This window comes from Pipistrellus hanaki (genome assembly GCF_964339955.1).
Source record: "Pipistrellus hanaki genome assembly, chromosome: 3".
Classification (NCBI taxonomy): Eukaryota; Metazoa; Chordata; class Mammalia; order Chiroptera; family Vespertilionidae; genus Pipistrellus; species Pipistrellus hanaki.
The window spans coordinates 169,236,676-169,254,571 of record NC_140505.1 but is presented as its reverse complement, the minus strand read 5'-3'; the positions used below and the strand labels follow the sequence as shown (position 1 = coordinate 169,254,571).

The 17,896-nt window shown below is 41.5% G+C and overlaps 1 protein-coding gene across 1 annotated transcript in view; it reads left to right on the top strand.

Annotated features, from left to right (window-relative positions):
* A2ML1 (alpha-2-macroglobulin like 1) overlaps window positions 1–6,389 on the top strand; it is a 45,768-nt gene extending 39,379 nt beyond the window's left edge. Inside the window, exons 30-36 of the mRNA XM_084877947.1 lie at window positions 142–357; window positions 518–645; window positions 808–898; window positions 1,454–1,522; window positions 3,025–3,127; window positions 4,191–4,232; window positions 5,647–6,389. Coding sequence (XP_084734073.1) covers window positions 142–357; window positions 518–645; window positions 808–898; window positions 1,454–1,522; window positions 3,025–3,127; window positions 4,191–4,231 — 648 coding nt within the window. The 3' untranslated portion in view covers window position 4,232; window positions 5,647–6,389. The remainder of the gene's footprint in view (window positions 1–141; window positions 358–517; window positions 646–807; window positions 899–1,453; window positions 1,523–3,024; window positions 3,128–4,190; window positions 4,233–5,646) is intronic.
* The last annotated feature ends 11,507 nt before the right edge of the window (window positions 6,390–17,896 follow it).

Below are 17,896 nucleotides of genomic sequence, written 5' to 3'. Positions count from 1 at the left end.
GTGAATGTGGTTCTTAGATACCTATAAGATATAGCAAGGAAGCTAGCAAACCACCACCAGATGTATAGGTTATAGGGTTGTTTGAGGTTAGTTTCAAATGCTTCACAAAATGGTAAACTTATGCTTGGTTGTTTTCCTCAGGATACTGTAGTTGCTCTCCAAGCTCTGGCCAAATATGCCACCACTGCCTATGTGCCATCTGAGGAAGTCAACCTGGCTGTAAAATCCACTGAGAATTTCCAGCGCACTTTCAATGTTCAGGCTGCCAACCGGTTGGTATTTCAGCAAGAGACTCTGCCCAGTGTCCCTGGGGTGTACACCTTGGAGGCCACAGGCCAGGGCTGTGTCTATGTGCAGGTAAGCAGGGATCCATGTGAGAACAAGTGTGTCTTGGGAGGGTGGGTCTGAGGGCATCTTCGCCTCCAGTAGGACATCCCCTCTCTATCTGTCTACCTTATTTGTATGCGATTTCTAAAGTTCTCCACTCAGAGTTGGATGTCTTGTTTCTTCATATCAGACAGTGCTGAGATACAATACTTTCCCTCCTAAAAACGCGGAGACCTTCAGTCTTAGTGTGGAAATGGGAAAAGCTAGATGTGATCAACCAACTTCACCTCGATCCTTGACTCTCACTCTCCACACAAGGTGAGGAAGGCTGAAGGTGTGGTGGGGGCACCTGGATCACAGAAGCTGAGTTGGGAGTGTGTGTGTGTGTGTGTGTGTGTGTGTGTGTGTGTGTGTTGGGGATAGAGTATGCTGCGAGGGAAAATCATGGGCTCACACAGGCTTGCGTCTTTCTGTCCTCAGTTATGTGGGGAGTCGCAGCTCTTCCAATATGGCCATTGTGGAAGTGAAGATGCTTTCCGGGTTCAGTCCCATGGAGGGCACCAAGCAGTTAGTAAGTCACTTCTTTTTTCTTCATTTACTAGCCCCCAGGGGTCCTAACATTACCATAAAAAGCTGGTGAGCCCTAGGCAGTTTGCTCAGAGATTAGAGCGCTGGCCTGCAGACTGAAGAGTTGTGGGTTTGATCCTGGTCAAGGACATGCACTTTAGTTGCAGACGTAATCCTGGCCCTGGTTGGGGCATGTGCGGGAGTCAACTAGTCTCTCTCACAATGTCTCTCTCTCACATAGATGTTTCTCTCTCTGTGGGTCTCTCCCCCTCCCTTCCATTCTCTCTAAAAAAAAAAAAAAATCAATGGGGAAAAAAAAATATCCTTGGGTAAGGCTTAACAAAAAAAATGCTGGTGAAATGGCCATTATATATATGATTGTAATGGCTAAATGGCTACAGGATGCATCAGATATATAAAATGGGGCCTATATAGTCTTTGTTCCTTCTCGTACCTTTTCCACCATATTCCCTGACCATGACAGAGCTTCAGAAGCTTCTCCTGGGGGACAGGGGAGGCTCTGGCTCTTAAACTCCTTTTTCCTCCTTTCTTAACTCAGCTTCTCCAGCAACCACTGGTAAAGAAGATTGAATCTGGCACCGACACACTTAACATTTACTTGGAAGAGGTAGGTAGCCAAGAACTGAAACAACTATATTTTCTACAACCAAAAAAATAGTAAGAAGAATGTCAGATTGTTTTACATTTTTGCTTTGCCATCTGGCTTCATTGAAGAGAGTGAAGTTCTATCTGATTCTGTAGTCAATCCGCTGTAATATCACACGTCAAATAGCCCCTGTACCCATGTACGTCGAAGAGAATGAAAATGAATAAAAGCATTATTCCAAAAATAATTCTGATCTCACAGACCCCTTGATACAGTCTTGGGATTCAGTGAGAGTTCCTGGACCACGTTTTGAGAGCCACTGTACCTTAAAAAGTCCCTTTTGAAAATCCTTTCCTATTAGGCATTTTTAATTCCACATCCTAATATACAACATGAATCTTATTTTCTTATCATATTAGATTAATTTATACAATTGTCTTAAATTCTCCATTTATTCACGTATTTAACAAATATTTACTGAGCAACTAATCTATGCCAGACACTCTTTGATGTGATGGAGATGCAGCAGTAAAAATAACAGACATGATCCCTGTCCTCATGGAGTTAATATCCTAGTGAGAGACAAACAATGCAAATTAAAAAAATACATATATATGTGTCCACACACACGTTCAGCAGTGATTTTGATAGTAAGTCCTATGAAGGATAAGGGGATAGAGTGAGGGTGGGAGTAGGCCAGGATGTGACTATTTTATTATTTTTAAATTTTCTTTATTGATTAAGATATCACATATTTGCCCTCATTCCCCCATTCCCATCCCAAAACCCTCCCCATGCATGCCCCCACCCCCCTGATGTCCTTGACCACTGGTTAGGCTCATATGGATGCACACAATTCCTTTGGTTGGTCTCTCCTCGTTATCCCCACCCTCCCCAACTCTCCCTCTGGATGTGACTATTTTAAAATAAGTTAGTCAGAAAAGGCCTCCTGAGGATGTCATTTGATCAGAGACCTGAATGAATAGAAGAAAAAAAGAAAGAAAGAAAGAAAGAAAGAAAGAAAGAAAGAAAGAAAGAAAGAAAGGAGGGAGGGAGGGAGGGAGGGAGGGAGGGAGGGAGGGAGGGAGGGAGGGAGGGAGGGAGGGAGGGAAGAAAGGAAGGAAGGAAGGAAGGAAGGAAGGAAGGAAGGAAGGAAGGAAGGAAGGAAGGAAGGAAGGAAGGAAGGAAGGAAGGAGGGAAGGAAGGAAACAGTAGGGAGAGCTGTTGGAGAAATGTCTGTTTCTTTGGCCACTTCAGTTAATTTAGTGGAGGAGTCATGGGTTAAAGTATACCTAGGACGGAGGGAACCATTTTACACAAGGGCCAAGAAGCTGTAAGATCCTCAGAAGAAAGAGCCAGACAGTCATCAGGAGGCAGTACCTTTCAGCCTGGCATAGGTCAGAAGGGACAGATAGAAGAGTTTCAGAAAATCTGTGTGAAGAAAAAAAATCTTTTAACCTCCACATCACATGCATTATTTCCGTTTTAATTTTAATGTAACAGTGTGTCTATCTTCCCCACAGCTCAGTAAGAAGACTCAGACCTATACCTTCACCATCAGCCAAAGCGTGTTAGTCAAGAACCTGAAACCAGCAACAATCAAAGTCTATGATTACTACCTGCCAGGTGAGGGCAGAGCTTTACCTGCCTCTGCCAACATAGTTCTCATTCTTTAAACATCTCTCCTGCCCTGGCTGGTGTGGCTCAATTGGTTGGAGTGTCGCGTCATTCCAAAGGGTTGCAGTTAAATTCCCAGTCAGGGCACAAACCCAGGTTGCAGGTTCAATCCCAGTTGTGGTGTATGCGAGAGGTAGTCAGTCATTTTCTCTCTTGCATCCATGATTTTTTTCCTCTCTCTCTCTTCTTTCCCTCTCCCTTCTGCTCTCTCTAAAATCAATAAAAACATATCCTCAGGTGAGGATTTTAAGAAATACTAATAAAATAAAATATCTTTCCTAATTTTATAAATATGCTTTCCCAAGGCAAGTATCATATAAATATACTAGAGGCCCAGTGTATATCTAGTATATTTATATGATTCATGCACCGGTAGAGTCCCTAGACCTGGCCTGAAGGGATCGGGCCAAAACTGGCTCTCTGACATCCCCAAGGGGTCCCAGATTGCCAGAGGGCACAGGCCACGCCAAGGGACCCCACCAGTGCATGATTGGGCCAGGGAGGGACAGCAGGAGGGCTCCAGGGCTTGTCCAGCCCATCTTGCCCAGTCCCGATCCTGATCAGCTGGACCCCAGCAGAAAGCTAACTTGCCAGTTGGAACATCTGCCCCCTGGTGGTCAGTGCAGGGTAAGTGGTCGGACAGTGGGAAGAACACTTACCTAGTTGCAGCTAATGCCTTTTATATAGATAGATGATCTGATCTCTTAAGATACTTTAATTCAATTATATGCCATTTTAAAAAGTCTTCTGCATTAGAGATATTTTGTAGGATGTGGTCAACAGACCAAAAGGAAAATGTGGACCATTGTTCTCTAAGAGCTAACTGTTAATATTCTTGCTGCGATTAATAATTTACCATAAGAGTGCAAATATTGTCTGGAACCTTCCTGTAATTCTGAATATAACCTGTAGGGATTCTTTGAGAAGGGCTAAAACAACAGCTTTTATGAAATATTTTCTTTCTAATGTGTGAAGCCTGAAATGTAGTAAAATATGTCATTTCATTTCCCAGATGAACAAGCAATAATTCAGTATTCTGATCCCTGTGAATGAGGTAAGCCCGGAAGAGAAAAGAATGGGTTTTGGGGTAGTGTGTAATATTCAGAAGTTAATGGGACCTTCTTCTGAGTTACTGTTATTGCCTTTTGGTAGATTACTTTTTATAGAAAGTGGACTTTTCTTTTTGCCCTAAACTCTTGAAGAGGGAGTAATAATCTCCACAGTTCACATCAAAGGAAGTTAATAATGCCCTGTGTATGAGGGGTTCTAAGTGATTTTTAAAAAACAACATGTTTTTATCTGATTGAAAAGGATGAATTTTTCTAATTATATTTACACTAGAGGCCCAGTGTACGAAATTTGTGCAAGGGAGGGGGGGTGTCCCTCAGCCCAGCCTGCACCCTCTCCAATCTGGAACCCCTTAAGGGCTGTCCAACTGCCCATTTAGGCCTGATTCCAATGGGATTGGGCCTAAATGGGCAGTTGGACATCCCTCTCACAATTCAGTACTGCTGCCTCTCAACTGCCTGCCTGCCTGCCAGATTGCCCCCTAAGTACTCCCCTGCCAGCCTGATTGATACCTAACTGTTCCCCGGCTGGCCCAATTGCCCCTAACTGCCTTTCCTGCCAGCCTGGTCATCCCAACTGTCCTCCCCTGAAGGCCTGGTCCCCCCAACTGCCCTCTTCTGCAGTCTGGGTCCCCTCCAACTATCCTCTCCTGCAGGTCTGGTCCTCCCCAATTGCTCTCCCCTGCAGGCTTGGTCCCCCCCCAACTGTCCTCCCCTGCAGGCCTAGTTACCACAACTGCCCTCCCCTCAGGCCTGGTCCCCTCCAACTTCCCTTCCTTGCTGGCCTGGCCTCCCCCAACTGCTCCCCTCTGCTGGTTTGGTCACCCTAACTGCCCACCCTGCTGGCCTGATCACACACAACTGCCCTCCTCTGCAGGCCAGATCCTCCCAACTGTCCTCCCTTGCAGGCCTAGTCCCTTCCAACTGCCCTGGTCACCCACAATTGCCCTCCTCTGTCAGCCCAGTCACCCCTAACTGCCTTCACCTCTGTCCTGATCACCCACAACTGCCCTCCCCTGCAGGCCAGGTCCCCCCAATTGTCATCCCTTACAGACCTAGTCCCTCCCAACTGCCCTTCCCTGCTGGCCTAGTCTCCCCCAACTGCCCTCGTCTGCCGACCTGCTCACCCCTAACTACTCTCCTCTGCTGGCCTGATTGCCCACAACTGCCCTCCCCTGCAGGCCATCTTGTGGTGGCCATCTTGTGTCCACATGGGGGCAGCCATCTTGTGTGTTGGAGTGACAGTCAATTTGCACATTACTCTTTTATTAGATAGGATTATATATTTTTGTGCATTTGTGACTTTTTTTGTTTTGTTTTCAAATAGGGTAAAGCTCCTTTATAACTGTGAAGACTTTCTGAGTAACATGTTCTTCCATTTTTGTTTTTGTTTCCCCCTAGATAGAAGTTGGAAAGAAACTGCATCAATCCTCTGTGACATTATTGGACAGCATTCTTCTGACTCTTAAAGCAGAACTCATGCCATCAGATAATTTGATTTCTCTGATTGTCTAGTGAGTGGGTAACAGATGAGCGGCCTGGAGCTCAGCTACGTCTGACTACTTCACAGATATTTAGATGCCAAAATAAAGGGTTGGGGGAGAAGGGCTAGGGATGATTACACAAAGGAGCAATCACAGAGGAAAGATGGCCGGGGGAGATGTGGTTTAGCCAGTTAGGGGACGCTCCAGAGAGGAGATGGTGGTAGAGAGTGATTCAGGGAAGATAAGGATGTCTTCCCAGAGGTGAAATCTAAGGGAAGGTGTAATTTAGGGCTTTGGGAATAGACTAAATAAATAAATAAATAAATAAATGTTCTTTTCTTAAAAAGAAAACCTGTGTACTTGTCTCTGTGAATATTTCTGTGGACATCAACACTCACATTTTGGCTTCTTCCTTAAACCTTTTGACCCATTCCAGGCCAATGTGGCTCAGTGGTTGAACATCTTTTGATCCAGACTTCTCAAAGAATCATGATAAAGATTCAGGGAAGGGTCAGAGTAGTGAATCCCAGTGAGTGACTGTGGGCAGCTGGCTGTCACTGCAGGGCAAACCGTGATTGATATTTCTGCTTTTCCCTTGCATGACCCCCGGTGCTTCTGCACATGGGAAACCATCATTGTGTAAGCTCTTCCGTGGTGCAATGGTTTTATTTTGGAAACAGGTTTGGAGGCAAATATGGGTGGGGGAAATACGGGTGATATTTAAACAAAGAAGATTCTCTAAATAATTACATGCTTTACCCTAGATGCCCACACTCTAATATTGCTCTTAAAGACACTATACTCTGAATGCCAGAGCCAGGGAAAAATAAGTCCATGATGTAGACAGGTAAGTGAACAGGGCTATAGGGACCAAACAGCCCTGTTTGCCTACCTCCTTAGGCTTTTATTGTCACAATACCTTGAACTAAAATTAACTATTAGATACCACCAGCGCAGTAAGTATCCTTGAGAAAGCACATGCTTCTACAAAGTCGGGTCTAAAGACTAAACAGAGATTCCAGTAAAACACCCGGGGGTTCAGATTTGTTTTGAAAAATCAAAGCAGGGGCTGCCACCTTTGGCAAGGTCCACCTCAAGGCCTCCAACCTTTCGGAGAAACCTCCTTACAAACTTTCCTACCAAGTCCCCGTGTTTCCCCACATTTATTCTTAAAATGTGTTCTCTTTATTTTGTTTTATATACTAAATATTTTTTAAAAATATTTTTATTGATTTTAGAGAGAGGATGGGAGGATAGCGAGATAGAAACATAAATGAGAAAGAAATATCAATCGGCTGCCTACTGCATATCCCCTACTAGGGATCAAGCCCACAACCCAGGCATATGCCCTGATGGGAAATTGAGCCAGGACCTCCTGGTTCATGGTTCAATGCTCAACCACTGAGCCACACCAACCAGGCGAAAGTTGTTCTGTTTTGATTCATTGTGTTTATTTTTTTTTAAATATATATTTTTATTTATTTCAGAGAGGAAGGGAGAGGAAAAGAGAGATAGAAACATCAATAATGAGAGGGAATCTGATTGGCTGCCTCCAGCACATTGGACCAAGCCCGCCACCCAGGCATGGGCCCCTGACCTGAATCGAACCTGGGACCCTTCTGGTCCACAGGCCAGTGATGCTCTCTCCACTGAGCCAAACTGGCTAGGGTTCATTGTGTTTCTTAATAATTCTATTGTTAAGTCAATCCACAAGAATTCTTTGAGTCTTTTAAAATACAAATAAACTCTTTTGCTATTTCAAGTTATGTATTTTTTTTTTTTGTTACAGAACATTTGATAGAGTAATCAATAAAACTTTTAAGCACAAAATATATTAGAAAGAAAATTCCACCGTAGTGAGGGAGGACACTGCATTGAAGGAGCCTTGGTAATGTCTGGGAGGGGAGGACGAAGTCAGGATATTTATGAAATTTTGGGGTCTGGCTGGGGGGGGGGTGTGTCTTTTGGTGTAGGGGTTTAAGACTGGGTAAGAATCATAGTTAAGTCTGGACATAATAAGGTGAGGGTTTTGAAAAGTCTTAGAGAATAATCATTTGATAACTGTCTATTGAAAAGCTGAGCAGTCTGAAATAGTTTTTCTGGATGTTTCTGACATGAATAATATAATTATTTGCAACTTTTATTTTCTGAATAGGACTTTCCAGGAGTATGAAAGTCCTGCTGATGAAGACAGTGGAAAAGTAAATGCAGACTGTGTGGTGTGGGTGTAGATGGTTCTCAGTTTCTTGTATATGTTTTCAGAAATATTCTGTGCACATTCAATTTTACGTGTCAATTTAAGAATCTTTTACCCTATAATGGTGGTTATAGAAACCCAGAAACTTGAGTATGAGATATTCCTTAGATAAGAGCAATCCAATAGCATTTGCTTTGCAGTTATATGTAATGTACTTTGTTTCAGAGCATGCATATATATTTTTAAAATATATTTTATTGATTTTTTACAGAGAGGGAGAGAATTAGAGAGTTAGAAACATCGATGAGAGAGAAACATCGATCAGCTGCCTCCTGCACGCCCCCCCCCTACTGGGGATGTGCCCACAACCAAGGTATATGCCCTTGACTGGAATCGAACCTGGGACCTTTCAGTCTGCAGGCTGATGCTCTATCCAGTGAGCCAAACCGATTTCGGCCAGAGCATGCATATTTTAATCATTAGCATTGAGTAGAATTACTGTTTGAAGCATTCTACTACTGTTTCCCCCCTCAGTAATTTATTTAACAGATTATGGTTTTGGCAAAACCACTGGGGCACTTTTGCTAATTCTTGGTTTCTTCCTTCCCATCATAAAGTGTAGTTTCAGGGCGGTGTGGCAGGGGAGAGAAACATTATTCTACAGCACTGAACTGTAAAGGCAACCAGAGAAGCCTTCATGAAACATATTTGTTGGGCACCGATTGAATGCTAGGTACCGTGCCAGGCACAAGATGAACACAACTATACTCTCTGCCCTTGAAGGGCTTGGAGCTTAGTGAGGAAGATAAATACCGGACGTATAGCTATGAGTGGAATGAATATAACGAAGGGCAGGAGTTGTGGGAACCTGCCCAATCCTGGGGCTGAAGTCAGGATTCCTAGAAGAGATGCTTGCTGTGCAGGCTGAAGGATGAGCAGGAATGATATTGGCACAGTGGTGAGGTATTCGGAGGAATGTTCCAGACAGAGCAAATAGCTTACATATTCTCTGGAAATGGAGGATGTTTTCCTGTTTTCTGTGTCAGGCATTTGTTCTATGCGTCTTGTGACAGTGCTTCTAAATATTTTGAAGGGAGGTGCACACATAAAATTTCCCAGGTCAAAGTCATCTTCCTGAATACGTAAGAATCTATCCTGTGACTAATGTCCCTCATCAGTGTAAGCCTTTCAGGTTAACGGTCTTAAGGGAGAGACAGCCCTGTACTATTTCTCAGTTTTCAGGAGACGCCATCAAGATCATTGTCTGAATCCTGGATAAAGTTTAAGAACTGCCCATCAATGGCAGAAAAGAAAAATACGATTTTTAAAAATTAGAAGCTTGCCCAGCATGACAGGCTCAGTGGTTGAACTTCAACCCACATGCCTGGGTTGCAGCCTCGGTCCCCAGGAGAGGGTGTGCAGGAGGCAGCAGATCTATGTTTCTTTCTCATTGATGTTTCTATCTCTCTCTGAAAATCATAAAAAATATTTTTAAACAAAAGTTTCTTTAGAAATCACCTAGAAAGATCTCTTCAACTGAAAAAAAATTAGGAAACTGAGACCCAAAGTGCAGAATTCTTTATGATATTCAAGACAAGCAGCACAGGAAATCTGAGGGCTACAGAAACTGAACAGGTTACAAACTCACAGAAGATCTGACGTGCTGGTGCGTCTCCCCAGCAATTAACCATTAGCAAAGTGTGGGAAATAGAGACGATTTAAAATAAAGGATAAGGTATCCTAGGCACCTGTTTATCTACTTACTTATTATTTTTTTTAATCAGGAAAAAAAAATAATGTTACTCTGGAGACATTCTAAACGAATGCCCAGAGGGTCTCTTACCTAGGGGCTGAGGAGTTTCTTTAATTGGGCCCCAATTTTGTTCCCTTGGAGGGACTCACCAGTTCATGTTCTCTGTGATTATGGCTGCCCCTACGGGAGCTCTGTCTTTCCCATTATCCTTCTTGGCCACATCTGAAGATGACTTTGGATTACTGAGCAGGTTTTACAATTTGCTCATTGCCTGCAGAAGATTAAGAATCCAGGATTTACCCTAGCCAGTCTGGCTCAGTGAATAGAGTGTCAGCCTGTAGACCGAAGAGTCACGGGATCAATTCTGGTGAAGGGCACATGCCTGGGTTGCGGATTTGATCCCTCATAGGGGGTGTGCAGGAGGTGGCTGATCAATGATTCTCTCTCATCATTGATGTTTCTCTCTCTCTCTCCCTCTCCCATCCTCTCTGAAATCAATAAAGATATATATATATATATATATATATATATATATATATATATATATATATATATTTTTTTTTTTTTTTAAAGGAGTCATTTTTCAATACAATTTTCTTAACCCTGCATTCATGGTTTCAAAATTTAGTTAGCTTCTTATCTATCTTATTATAGCCAGCTCCATGTGTCAGTAGATGCATTTATAATTCTTTCTTTCAAGACTTAACTCTTTCTCAACTTAACTATGAGTGCTTTAAACCTATTAAGCTATGGTGGAAAACTAAATACTAAGTCATTTTTTTTTTTCTAACTGAAAGGATTTGCTGGGTAATACATTGATCCATTTGAGGCAATACTTTGATTTGACCTTTGCCATAAAACTAAGGTCTAGTTGGCTTGCCTTTATCAAAAGCTTTCCCGTGAGAGTGAAGGCATGTGTTTGGGGGTGGGAACAGCCAGGGAGAGGTCAATGGGGGGACAAGGAGACATAGGTAATACTTTAAACAATAAAGAATTAAAAAAAAAAAATAGCTTTCCTATGAAGTTGCCTCTTCCAAGCCCTTAAGTCTCCAAATATATAGACTAATTCTTGCCCCTACCATTCCCGATTGAAAACTGGCCAGTTCTTTGTTATGGTCATCTCTTGTAGTACTCTTGTCAAAATCATTTAAATGAAATAACCAATACATGCGATTGATATCCTCTTTTCCAACTTCTAGAGTTAAAAGATCATTAAACAGATAATCTGAATTTCAAGTTATTGTAGAAAAAATAAGAACATATCGTCCCAGACTTTTGGTTTCCATTAAATTTCTTCATCATCTGCTGACTGGTCCTTCAGGGAAAGTTACATATTTTAGGAATTTAATGAGAATAGCACCTTTGTTTTAGTAGCAGAGTAAGGATTGGTTAGGTTAAGTTACCAAAATGAACAACCTTAAAACTTAGCCCTTAAAGTAAAAACATTCCTCATTCTACGAGTCCACTGAGGGTTGGCTAGTGCCTACATTCTTCATTCCAGTAATTGAGCGATTGAACAGCCGCTATGGCGAATGCTGCTCTAGATGGTGGCAGAAGAAAAGCGAGGACAAAGTGAATCCTGTGCACTGGCTCTTGAGGCTTTCTGCCCAGAAGTGATGCATATCATATCCACTCATATTTCACTTGCAGGAGCAAGTCACATCGCCATACATGACTTCAAGTGGGCAGGGAAGGATAGTCCTACCATATGCATGGAAGGAGAAAGATCTGGAACTTTTGTGACCAATCTTAAAACCTTCCTCAACATGGTAAAAACAGTAAGAGATTTAGAATTGGATATTAGGGTTTTGGCCCCCTACTTATATTTATGTTATCATGGAGAAGTCATTTTGCATATCGGTTTTGGTAACCTCACTTAAAAAATTGAAGAAAGTTGCCGGAACCGGTTTGGCTCAGTAGATAGAGCATCGGCCTGCGGACTGAAAGGTCCCAGGTTTGATTCTGGTCAAGGGCATGTACATTGGTTGCGGGCACATTCCCGGTGGGGGGTGTGCAGGAGGCGGCTGGTCGATGATTCTCTCTCATCGACGTTTCTGGCTCTCTATCCCTCTCCCTTCCTTTCTGTAAAAAAAAAAAAAAAAAAAAAAAAAAAAAAAAAAAAAAAATCAATAAAATATATATTTTTAAAAATGGAGAAAGTAATTCTTAATTCAGTGAATTCTTGAAAGGATTAAATAAGACATCACATGTAAAATTACTTAGCCCAATAAGGAATTTCCTTCTCCCACTTACTGCCCAGAGATAATGTGTCATCTGGTTCTAATACTTTTAGTAAAGAAAAATTTGTATGTGTTGGTTGGCTGCTTCAACTTACATCAGTAACTTCCATCTACCCTACCATACTATAAGCTTTTTGAGAACAGGGTCAATGTTTTAGAGTTCTTCTGTACCCCTTACACTGCCTAGCACAATGTCAAAAACAATACGTACCAAAAATACATGTATTGAATATTTGCTCCTGAAAAGTGTCTTATTTCAATGGGTTACTCTCAGATAAAATTTTCAATAAATTTTAATTTTCTTTTTTAGAACTTTTGTTGTATAGCCTTTTCCAATTAATTATTTTATTTATTTATTTATTTATTTATCTATTTATTTAAAAATATATTTTATTGATTTTTTTTACAAAGAAAAAGAGAGAGGGATAGAGAGTTAGAAACATCAATGAGAATCATCAATCAGCTGCCTCTTGCACACCCCCTACTGGGGATGTGCCTGCAACCAAGGTACATGCCCTTGACTGGAATCAAACCTGGGACCTTTCAGTCTGCAGGCCGATGCTCTACTCACTGAGCCAAAGCGGTTTCAGCAATTATTTTATTTTGTAATTACAATATCATGGTGCACAAATAATATAACACTTATTCATAGTTAAAAATTGAAATTAGGGGAGCTTTTGTGGGTTCATCCCACATTTCACCTTTTGATACAAAGAACCTCAGAGGCCTACACCTCAGAGGATGGTCAGTCAGTGGGGAAGGTGCTGCCTATGAACAGTGGTTCTTCTGTGGATCTGGCTCCTCCCCAAGGCCTTCCAGGAAACAATCAGAGACAGAGCTCGAATACAGGCTCACTAATAACCCCCAAACCTAGATGAGACACTGTATCGACGGCCTCTCAGGATCGATGTGAAATTAAATGGATAACAAGTAAAAATCATCTAGCATAATTAGTTAATGTAGATATCTGTTGAAGTTGTCATTTGGCCAGTTTGATCAAGAGATAAGATTCTTAAAGATTGTCCCTCTGATTCCTTCATATTCTGACCAAATCCTACTTCAAACATTATTTTTCTCTTTTTCTTTTTTCCCCTCTTTTCCTCTCTTTTGCTGACCAGATGGGGATATGGACATTCTTGAGTAAATATGTTCTTTTTATAGAGCTCTTATCACCATCTGTAGTTGTTAATATCAACAATCAATTATATTGAATGCTTTCCAAGGACAATCAATGGACTAAATGAATTCTGGGTAGCATTCACTTAATTCTCAGAACAACCCTGAAAAGGTAGGTAGGCCCTTCATTTTACAGATAAGAAGAATGAGATTTACAGAAGTTATGTAAATGGCAAAATTAGTAAATAAGTAGCATAGTCAGGATCCAAAACCAGATCTCAAAGTTTGTGGTGTTGGTCACATTAAACGATATATATATATATATATATACTTGACTTTGTTTTCTAATTATATTAAGTTACTTGAAAGGAGTGAACATTTCTTTTCATTTTATTGATTTTTAAATTTTTTTAGAGAGCCAAATGTGAGTGGTGGGGAGGGGGGCAGGGGTAGAAAACATGGACTGGCTGCCTACCATACACACCCCAACCAGCCATCAAAGCCAAAACCCAGGAATGTGCCCTGGCCTGGAATTGAACTCACTATCTTTTGGTGTACAGAAAAATGCTCCAACCAACTGAACCATACCAGCCAGGGCAGGAGTGAGTATTTTTGTTTATCTTAGTATGTTTACAAATCCTAGCACAATACCTTGAACAAAGGGAATAATTAAATCATGGGAGACATTTACTAATTCTCAAAAGGGTGTTACGTTTGTGCAGAGCATAACAGATTCAGGTATATGGATTTAGGTTTTCTGAGTGGTACATTTGAAGGGTATTGGAATATGCTACTCCAAAACCTGCCATATTGGCATGCAGATCATATTGAGCTGAAGGCAACTGAGAAACAGCAGATACAAGAAAAGCTCTCTGCCTCCCCCTGTCTGCCTAAAATCAGGGCATCAATGTCCCTTTGTAAAGGTGTCCCCCTGTCCCTTCCTCATACCAGGAACAACTGATTCTCAGGAGACAATAAGGGGAGGATGGCACTTAATCGGGTCTGCACAAATAAACCGTTCTAAGGTAATTCTTATTTTCCATTTGTTTTCCCCATATATCTACCTTCGCACAATTTACTGCACCTAGAAGCCCAAATCCCTCTTTTCTTTGTCTTAGCACTTTCCCACAAAATTATTGCCCCTGTTAAAATGATAATAGAAGCTCCCAGGCATAACTGCTTTTTGGAATTTTCGGATCCCCCCCCCCGCCATGTTTCACATTTCCTCTCCGAAATCATTAAAAATATATTATAAAAAGAAAGGAAAGCTCAGATAGAGTGCTCTGATGGGGAGAGTTAGTCTCCCTGAGTATGACAAGTCTTAACAGTTTCTTTACTCAGATTTATAGTTGAAAAAAAAAAAATCTGAAAGTTAGAAGTGGAACCTAGAGCTTACCACTGGACTTGATTGAGCCTTTTACTGACTTCCAATTGACTGGTTACTTTACAATTCTGAAGAAGCAGAGAATTAATCATAAGTGCAAATTGTCTCTGTCCTGTAGAGGAAAAGATAATTCTTAAGGGTACAGTTCATTCAATTTTGGATCCAAACCAGCAGTCTTCTCTAACATTCTCTTATTAAATTGCATGTAAACACCCAATTTCTCAAATGCACTTTGAACTGATTTTAATATCTGTGTGTTTTTTTTTCATGAATTGAGTTATATAAAACCTTTGACACAAGTTCATTCTATATTTGCATGAGAGTTATCAATTCTACCTTTTTGATAATTATACCTTAAGAGCATTTTTCACCCAACTGAAAAGCTGTTTCTCACAGTGATCCCAAGCACCTACTCACTCATTAGACCCAGCATGTGATACAATGCGTCCTCCAGCTGTTAGCCAACAAAAGAGTAATGAAGTTGCCAATTGGCTGGACTTTAGGCAGCACAAAAGGTCTAAGGTTAGCTGCTGCTGTTTGAAACAGTGATTAGCTTATGTGTCAGCTTTCTATTGCTGCCTTAACAAGTTAGTGGTATAGAACAACAGCATTTTATTACCTTACATTTCTGTAGATCAAAAGTCTGCATGTCACTGGGTGAAAATCAAGGTGTCACCAGGGGTGTGCTCTCTTTTGGAAGCTCTAGAGGAAAACCCCCTCCCCCCTCTTCTCCCTCCTCCAACCCTGCCCACCCACCCACCCACAGCTTCTACTGGCTTCCTAGATTGGCCTGCCCCTTCCATCTTCAAAGCCAACAATGGAAGCATGAGTTCTTCTCACATCACTTTACTCAACCTGTCTCTTCTACCTCACCTACACTTTTAAGGATCTTTGTGATTACATTGGGCTCAGCCAGATAATCCTATATCATAAAAGTGTGATATGCTAAGTGTCTGACCGTTCGGTCGACTGCTCAACCAGCCACAATGATGTGCACTGACCACCAGGGGGCAGACACTCTGACCAGTAGGTTAGCTTGCTGCTGGGGTCCAGCCTATCAGGACCGGGCAAGAGGGCCGGACACATCCTGGAGCACTCCCGCAGTCCCTCCCAGGCCAGCTGGCCCACATCAGCACAGATCAGACTGGGTGAGACAGCCCTGATGTCCCATCGCCAGCCAGGCCGAGGGACCCCAACCATGCATGAATTCTTGCACCAGGCCTCTAGCCGAGGATAATCTCCCTATTTTCAGGCCATCTTTTTATAACCTTAATTCCATCTGCAACTTTAATTCCACTTTGCCTCAGCATAGCACATTTATAGGTTTCATGAATGACATCTTTAATGCCAATTATCAGCTTACAATAATTTATAAGCAGAAAAGGGAGAAAAGAGAGAGAATTTAGGGAAATAATACATATACATCTCGATTGTTTGCTGAGACATCTCCCTAGTGTCTTTGTAGACTGAAAACCAGAGCTATTTCTATTGTTTACAAAGCCAGAATGGGCCTTCCATTGCGCGTATGGACAATGGCAAATGCTAACCTCCTTTGTACAAACATTTATGTGTGTGCTAAGCATTTTAAATAGACCTGCATTCCTCTACTTTCACTCCATGAATAATGTGATATAGTTATGAATGTTGGGGTCAGACAGACCTAAATTTAAATTCTGACTCTATTGCTTACTCCTCCCCTGAACTTGGAACAATTTGTCTAACCTTCCTGAGCTTTGATTTCCTCATCTGTAAATTAAAGATTAATAATAGCTAACAGAGAAAGGTTACTGAGAGGGTTGAATGCAATAATGTCTGTGAAGCCATGAACAGAGAGAGGCTCTAAGTATATTTTGAATATTTTTTCCCTTTAGACTTCTTCCCAAGGGGTTAACTCTCTTGGCTTAGGATACAAACCCAGATGGTATAAATAAACCAATTTGTACCCAAATCCTGGAAAAGTAGACCAAAGACACACTTGAAATCCCAAAAAGGTAAATTTTGTACACAGGAAAAATGGAATACTCTTTTCGAATAAAATGATAGCCGAAACTGGGTTGGCTCAGTGGATAGAGCGTCAGCCTGCGGACTGAAGGGTCCCAGGTTCAAGTCCAGTCAGGGGCATGCTGTGGGCACATCCCCATTGGGGGGTGTGCAAGAGGCAGCTGATGATTCTCTCTCATTGATGTTTCTAATTCTCTGTCCCTCTCTCTTCCTCTCTGTAAAAAATCAATAAAATGTATTTTTTTAAAAAATGATAGTAATAAGGGGATCAGAATATGCTGTCCCCAAATAGATCACTTGGGCATAAGTATTATTTTGAGCTCCAGGCAATTGAGGATTAACAGATGCAGAAAGAGTTCTTTGCCTAATACATCTCCCTTTGAAGAAGGTCCCCTCCAGTTCCCCACCCCAATCCCCACCCAGGGAGAAGAGAGAGAACTTCTCCCAACTGTTTAGCAACTTATGCCCCTGAGAGCCTCAAATCCTTTTGTTAAGAAAGGTACAGAAGCTCCTCTAGCAGCCTTTTTGAGGTTGCTTTTCTGTGAACGCCCATACAAGTAAATATTTATAAAAAGTGCGTGCCTTTTCTCCTGCTAATTTGGCTTTTGTTAGTTTAAAAGCACGGACCCCCATGAATTGAATGTAAGAGAACAGAAGAAAAGTGTTTTCTCCTCAATAGTAAATTCAGGAACTCATACACTTATTATCTAATTGTGAGTTTAGAAAGTTATGATGTAGGCTGACAAAAAAGAGTGATTTAGATACATTTGGTGATGACAAAAATATACTGGGTTACCAAAGGAAACTAATAATAGCTTGAACTATGTCAGTCACTGTATGAAATACTGTATAAACATTTCACTATTAAAAAAAAAATACTGGGTGTTATTCCCATTTTACAGAAAGAAAATCAAAGCTGAGAGGTGCATGATTTGCCCTTAATCAATAGTAACTGTCTAAACTGTTGATGCTTTTGTGCGAATGTATATGTCTCTTTTGAAGGTAGTGATACATGGAATATTGAGTTGAACCAATCAACATAGTAATTTTATTTTATTTTATTATTTTTTTAAAATAAATTTTTATTGTTCATATTATTACAAATGTTCCTCCCCCCCCTCCCCCACCATTGCTCTCCTCCACCAGGTTCCCACCCCACCCTCTGCCCTTTCCCCACTCCCCATTGTCCTCATCCATAGGTGCACAGCTTATCAACATAGTAATTTTAAACTTCTGTTCTAAAGAAAAGGATTATGGTGGGTGTAAGGTAGGAAAAAGCTTTGCTCAACCCTTAGGGTCTCTGGCTGAGTCTGAAAATTAAACTGACAAAGACAGATTAACAGGAGGAAAGCACACAAATTATTAAAAGAATGACTAAAGGAGCCCTAGCTTGTTTGGCTCAGTGGATAGATCATCAGCCTGTGGACCAAAGGGTCTTGAGTTTTATTCCGGTCAAGGGCATGTACCTTGGTTGCA